At 37.6% G+C, this 7,017-nt stretch overlaps 1 protein-coding gene across 1 annotated transcript in view; it reads left to right on the forward strand.

Moving 5' to 3' along the window:
• Window positions 1-5,593: 5,593 nt before the first annotated feature.
• Window positions 5,594-7,017, forward strand: part of LOC111958554 (T-cell differentiation antigen CD6-like) — an 11,665-nt gene continuing 10,241 nt past the window's right edge. Inside the window, exons 1-2 of the mRNA XM_070437331.1 lie at window positions 5,594-5,690; window positions 6,806-6,886. Coding sequence (XP_070293432.1) covers window positions 5,639-5,690; window positions 6,806-6,886 — 133 coding nt within the window. The 5' untranslated portion in view covers window positions 5,594-5,638. The remainder of the gene's footprint in view (window positions 5,691-6,805; window positions 6,887-7,017) is intronic.

Consider the following 7,017-nt stretch of genomic DNA (forward strand, 5'->3'; position numbering starts at 1 on the left):
GCCTATATGGTGTATACAGTCATTAGGATACTCAGTTGATTATATATGTTCCCATCATGTCACAGGCATGCCTGCAGAGCTGTCATTTAGGAGAGACGTGATTGACATGACTTAAAAAAGTCTACTCCGCCCAGAACAACTGGGCAAGTCATCCATCTGTCACATCCTGACAATCCTTTATTTACCTTGCATCGGCGGTTTAGATGTTGTCAGTCATGTATTAAGCTAAATAAAAGCTGCCCCAAAAGATACAAAGGAGAGAATGTGGGGGTGAGCAGGAGATGAAAAGAAAGATGACAGAAGTTAATGTCATCATTGAAAATAATCCTGCAGCAACAAGAAATGAGAATTATTATGTGATTATAATTATAACATTTTTTATAGGGGTTGATACAATTTTTCCTAGGGGAAAACAAGTCTCAAATTTCAAAGTGGAAATTACAAACTTCCGTGGCCTTTTTAATCCTCAAATACACTACTAGTTTTACATTTCCTGCTAAGCAGGAAATGAAAACAGGGTGATCAATTAAGATCCTACATACTGTATGTTGACTGTATTGTTATGGTTGATAGTAGTAATGAAGTTATTGTAATAAGTCAATCCCCAGGAAAGGAAAGTGAAGTCACCTCTCATTGAGTAGTGTATGTTTTCCAACAAATCTTTCAAGACTCAATGGAGAGCATAAGAACCAAGGTCCTTCTGGCTGCTATATGAGGAATCCAAATGAAATGAAGAATGCCAACTGAATAGAAACACATTCTAAAGGGTGTCAGGGTGAAACGCGGTCAAAGGTGTGTGAAGCATGTTCACTCTTTCCTCTAAAGAGTTAAATGAATAGGGAGGTTGACTAGGCTGACTCCTGGGGGCTCTGCTGTGGTGGCTAAAGGCAGTTTGTATTTACGTCCCTAAACCTGCCTCCAGGCTCCAATCATAGAGCCAGGCCTGCACTGGCAGCTTCAATAGTGTTAATTAGATTGACTGGAATAGGCCTGTGCTGTGTGGATGAGGAAGGTTCCACAATAACTTCCTGCCTGGCCCTCAGGTTTGTGAGGTGTCTTCAAGAATGGGATAAATGCTTTTTACCTTGATGACCTTTGGTATATGGGTACTCAATTATATTCAAGGCTATGGTACAGCCAAGGCCTAGTCCAGTCAAGTGAAGATCAGCTGMCTCACATAAAAGGAAACGTTTACTTGTTTGAGGTAGTCTTCATTGGTCATAATGGTGGCCTTTGCGTACTGAMGTTCASGATGTTTGTGAAGTGCTATCATAAGATAGCCTAAAATAGATTCCATTACTGTGTATGGGGACAGCTTCTACTCAACTCCTTTATTTGCTCAGACTGTCGAGGTAGACAGGCAGACCTTCCATGCCTTCCCCTACTCTGGGCCTATAATTTACCATCTGAATGGTATTGGAGTTGGTCTTTGTTCACAATCACACAAACAGTGCTTAAATTCTTATCTAGCCCATGTAAAACACTGATGAAAATTTCTTCGCTTCGATCAATGTTTAATTTAGACTAATAATATAGTTTTAGTATTGCCAGCRGCTACAGCTTTTCTCAAAAGTGTTCTGGCATATAAGGCTTTTCAAGTAGATGTATTGTTGTGTTCGCCTGAATCCTAAAACAGGGTTATTTGGGTCTGATTCATTTTACATGCTCCTCTTTATCAATATAAGGAGATAATAGTAATTTGGGTAAACCTCTTAAATTGCATATGAATTTGAGTTTGTTTGTTTATTCAACCTTTTTTGAGTGTCGTTAGGAGGTTAAAATGAGTTGTCGAGGGTGTTAGCCAACAATTAAACATCTTGTAGTTGTGTRTAAGGCAGTGGGTGTATCTCACAGCCAGTCTGTGTCTGAGAAAGGCTTTTGTCTGTAGAGCACACTACTATTTGATTTTGTGTCAGAGACGGTGCTTGTGGAAAACCACAAGTTGCAGCAGTGCAAACAGAAATATAGTGAGTACACAAGTTCTGACATRTACTGCTTTATTCATGATAAGATCAGTAACGTGCATTATTTTTCGTTTGATTGTTATTAATATTAAAAGAACAAAGTTGTTTCCGGTTGAGGAGTATGCTTAAAGGACCCCGGCCTAACTGTTTTCTGGGAGATGGAACTGTTCAGGACAGCAATACTTCTGTCAGTTCTGGTTCTCTCTCAAGGTAACATAGTTTAATCTAATATTTCTACTTTGATTGTATTCAACTGCCTGATATGGTGTATCAAGTCATTAGGATACTCAGTTGATTATATATGTTCCCATCTATGTCCACAGGCATGCCTGCAGAGCTGTCATTTAGGAGAGACGTGATTGACATGACTTAAAAGTCTACTCCGCCCCAGAACAACTGGGCAAGTTCATCCATCTGTCACATCCTGACAATCCTTTATTTACCTTGTCATCGGCGGTTTAGATGTTGTTCAGTCATGTATTAAGCTAAATAAAGCTGCCCCAAAAGATACAAAGGAATGAGATGTGGGGGTCGAGAAGGAGATGAAAGAAAGATGACAGAATTAATGTCATCATTGAAATAATTCCTGCAGCAACAAGAAATGAGAATTATTAATGGGATTATAATTAATAACATTTTTTATAGGGGTTGATACATTTTTCCTAGGGGAAAATCAAGTCTCAAATTTCAAAAGTGGAAATTACAAACTTCCGCTGGCCTTTTTTAATCCTCAAATACACTACTAGTTTTACATTTCCTGCTAAGCAGGAAATGAAACAGGGTGATCAAATTAAGATCCTACATCTGTATGTTGACTGTATTTGTTATGGTTGATATAGTAATGAAGTTATTGTATTAAGTCAATCCCCAGGAAAGGAAAGTGAAGTCACCTCTCATTGAGTAGTGTATGTTTTCCAACAAACTTTCAGACTCAATGGAGAGCATTAAGAAACCAAGGTCTCTTCTGGTGCTATATGAGGAATCAAATGAAATGAGAAGCAACTGAATAGAAACACAATTCTAAAGGGTGTCAGGGTGAAACGGGGTCAAGGTGTGTGAAGCATGATTCACTTTTCTCTAAAGAGTTAAATGAATAGGGAGGTTGACTAGGCTGACTCCTGGGGGCCTCTGCTGTGGTGGCTAAAGGCAGTTTGTATTTACGTCCCTAAACCTGCCTCCAGGCTCCAATCATAGAGCCAGGCCTGCACTGGCAGCTTCAATAGTGTTAATTAGATTGACTGGAATAGGCCTGTGCTGTGTGGATGAGGAAGGTTCCACAATAAACTTCCTGCCTGGCCCTCAGGTTTGTGAGTGTCTTCAAGAATGGGATTAAATGGCTTTTACCTTGATGACCTTTGGTATATGGTACTCAATTATATTCAAGGCTATGGTACAGCCAAGGCCTAGTCCAGTCAAGTGAAGATCAGCTGACTCACATAAAAGGAAACGTTTACTTGTTTGAGGTAGTCTTCATTGGTCATAATGGTGGCCTTTGCGTACTGACGTTCACGATGTTTGTGAAGTGCTATCATAAGATAGCCTAAAATAGATTCCATTACTTGTGTATGGGGACAGCTTCTACTTCAACTCCTTTATTTGCTCAGACTGTCGAGGGTAGACAGGCAGACCTTCCATGCCTTCCCTACTCTGGGCCTATAATTTACCATCTGAATGGTATTGGAGTTGGTCTTTGTTCACAATCACACAAACAGTGCTTAATTCTTATCTAGCCCTGTAAACACTGATGAAAATTTTTCGCTTCGATCATGTTTAATTTAGACTAATAATATAGTTTTAGTATTGCCAGCGCTACAGCTTTTCTCAAAAGTGTTCTGGCATATTAAGGCTTTTCAAGTAGATGTATTGTTGTGTTCGCCTGAATCCTAAAACAGGGTTATTTGGGTCTGATTCATTTTACATGCTCCTCTTTATCAATATAAGGAGATAATAGTATTTTGGGTAAACCTCTTTAAATTGCATATGAATTTTGAGTTTGTTTGTTTATTCAACCTTTTTTGAGTGTCGTTAGGAGGTTAAAATGATGTTGTCGAGGGTGTTAGCCAACAATTAAACATCTTGTAGTTGTGTAAGGCAGTGGGTGTATCTCACAGCCAGTCTGTGTCTGAGAAAGGCTTTTGTCTGTAGAGCACACTTACTATTTGATTTTGTGTCAAGAGCGGTGCTTGTGGAAAACCACAAGTTGCAGCAGTGCAAACAGAATATAGTGAGTACACAAGTTCTGACATTATACTGCTTTATTCATGATAAGATCAGTAACGTGCATTATTTTTCGTTTGATTGTTATTAATATTAAAAGAACAAAGTTGTTTCCGGTTGAGGAGTATGCTTAAAGGACCCCGGCCTAACTGTTTTCTGGGAGATGGAACTGTTCAGGACAGCAATACTTCTGTCAGTTCTGGTTCTCTCTCAAGGTAACATAGTTTAATTTAATATTTCTACTTTGATTTTATTCACAACTATATTATCTTTATTGCTCTTTTGAAGGAAAGTATGACAGTTGTACTCTATGTACATCAAACACAGCATCAAATGTATTTTAGAATTGTTTGTATGAATACTAAAGATATGCACATCAAAATAGTTGGCAGTGGAGTCACATTTGCTTTTTTATTATGCTTCAACATCACCATATTTTAAAATTAATTTCTGTCTTGTACGTTTTACTCTACTTTTTGACAGCCATGTGTTGGTGTGTTCAAGAAAGTAATAACATATTCTTACAAAAAGGGACTGACCGGAGTGATGCAATTAGGGTAGGCTAAATGCTGCATAATCTTACAGAGGATTACTTTACTTGCAAAGCAAGGAGTTTACTGCAACAGCCAATCGATTCATCGAACACTAGCTAGCTAAAATTCAAAGACCGCTTGACGCAACATAAAAGTACAGGGAATCAAATCAACCAACCATAGTAAACAAGGATTGGCTGAAACGTAAATGTTTTTGTATGAATCACTAATTTGTCACAGAGTGATACATAAACAAAGTGATAGTTCAAAAATGATTTGCTTTCCGAGGAGGAGAGCTGTGTCATGGGTTAAAGCATGAACAAACTATTTTGCTTCACGAAGATGATTCATTATCTGCATTGATTCCTCAAACATTGCTAGTGTGAAATTGGTTTTAATTCAACATTGAGCCACAGATGTTATTCATGGCATATCCATCTAACAACTAAATTAACCAATTGAGGCAGTTATAATAGCTGTTATGAAATCCAACGTAAATATGGTGATTTACAGACTCCATATTATATCCTTCTAATGGGACTATTGTGTAGCCACCTTGAAATACCATCAACAGACAGTTTACAAAATGGAAAAGATTATTCTGATTAGAGCCAAATTCCATAACCTGTTTGTAATTTACCGCTGCGTGTCCTGGGCTTCATATAGCATTGACAACACGTGGTAGGCCTAATATCTAAATAACTTTGATTTTGTGTCAGAAACGATGCTTGTGGAAACCACAAGTTGCAGCAGTGCAAACAGAAATATAGTGAGTACACAAGTTCTGACATATACTGCTTTATTCATGATAAGATCAGTAACGTGCATTATTTTTCGTTTGATTGTTATTAATATTAAAAGAACAAAGTTGTTTCCGGTTGAGGAGTATGCTTAAAGGACCCCGGCCTAACTGTTTTCTGGGAGATGGAACTGTTCAGGACAGCAATACTTCTGTCAGTTCTGGTTCTCTCTCAAGGTAACATAGTTTAATCTAATATTTCTACTTTGATTGTATTCAACTATATTATCTTTATTGGCTCTTTTGAAGGAAAGTATGACAGTTGTACTCTATGTACATCAAACACAGCATCAAATGTATTTTAGAATTGTTTGTATGAATACTAAAGATATGCACATCAAAATAGTTGGCAGTGGAGTCACATTTGCTTTTTTATTATGCTTCAACATCACCATATTTTAAATTAATTTCTGTCTGTTACGTTTTACTCTACTTTTTGACAGCCATGTGTTGGTGTGTTCAAGAAAGTAATAACATATTCTACAAAAAGGGACTGACCGGATGATGCCAATTAGGTGTAGGCTAAATGCTGCATAATCTTACAGAGGATTACTTTACTTGCCAAAGCAAGGAGTTTACTGCAACAGCCAATACGATTCATCGAACACTAGCTAGCTAAAATTCAAAGACCACTTGACGCAACATAAAAGTACAGGGAATTCAAATCAACCAACCATAGTAAACAAGGATTGGCTGAAACGTAAATGTTTTTGTATGAATCACTAATTTGTCACAGAGTGATACATAAAACAAAGTGATAGTTCAAAATGATTTGCTTTCCGAGGAGGAGAGCTGTGTCATGGGTTAAAGCATGAAACAAACTATTTTGCTTCACGAAGATGATTCATTATCTGCATTGATTCCTCAAACATTGCTAGTGTGAAATTGGTTTTAATTCAACATTGAGCCACAGATGTTATTCATGGCATATCCATCTATCAACTAAATTAACCAATTGAGGCAGTTAATAATAGCTATTATGAAATCCAACGTAAATATGGTGATTTACAGACTCCATATTATATCCTTCTAATGGACTATTGTGTAGCCACCTTGAAATACCATCAACAAGACAGTTTACAAAATGGAAAAGATTATTCTGATTAGAGCCAAATTCAATAACCTGTTTGTAATTTACCGCTGCGTCCTGGGCTTCATATAGCAGTGACAACACGTGGTAAGCTGAAATAACTGATTGGACAGCTGCATGAATACTCTCATAACTACAATACGCATAACTACAAGAATTTTTCATTTATCTTAGTTTACTTTGTTGTTGTTTGTCATTTCAGGCTTTCTAAATAAAGCCAACTCTGTTCCGGGGAACTTCTCTGGGTCGAGAGAGACTGATGAGCAGCAGACATCCAATCTAAGTGAGTTCCAGTTTTATTTAAATGGTTGGAATTATGCTAAAAAAGATCCTCAGAACCCGAGCCTCCAATCAGCTTCATTTGGTTCCGGAGGACATTGCAATCTACATCGATCTTACTCTCTGAATACCATC

This window comes from Salvelinus sp. IW2-2015, linkage group LG35, assembly GCF_002910315.2.
Source record: "Salvelinus sp. IW2-2015 linkage group LG35, ASM291031v2, whole genome shotgun sequence".
NCBI lineage: Eukaryota > Metazoa > Chordata > Actinopteri > Salmoniformes > Salmonidae > Salvelinus > Salvelinus sp. IW2-2015.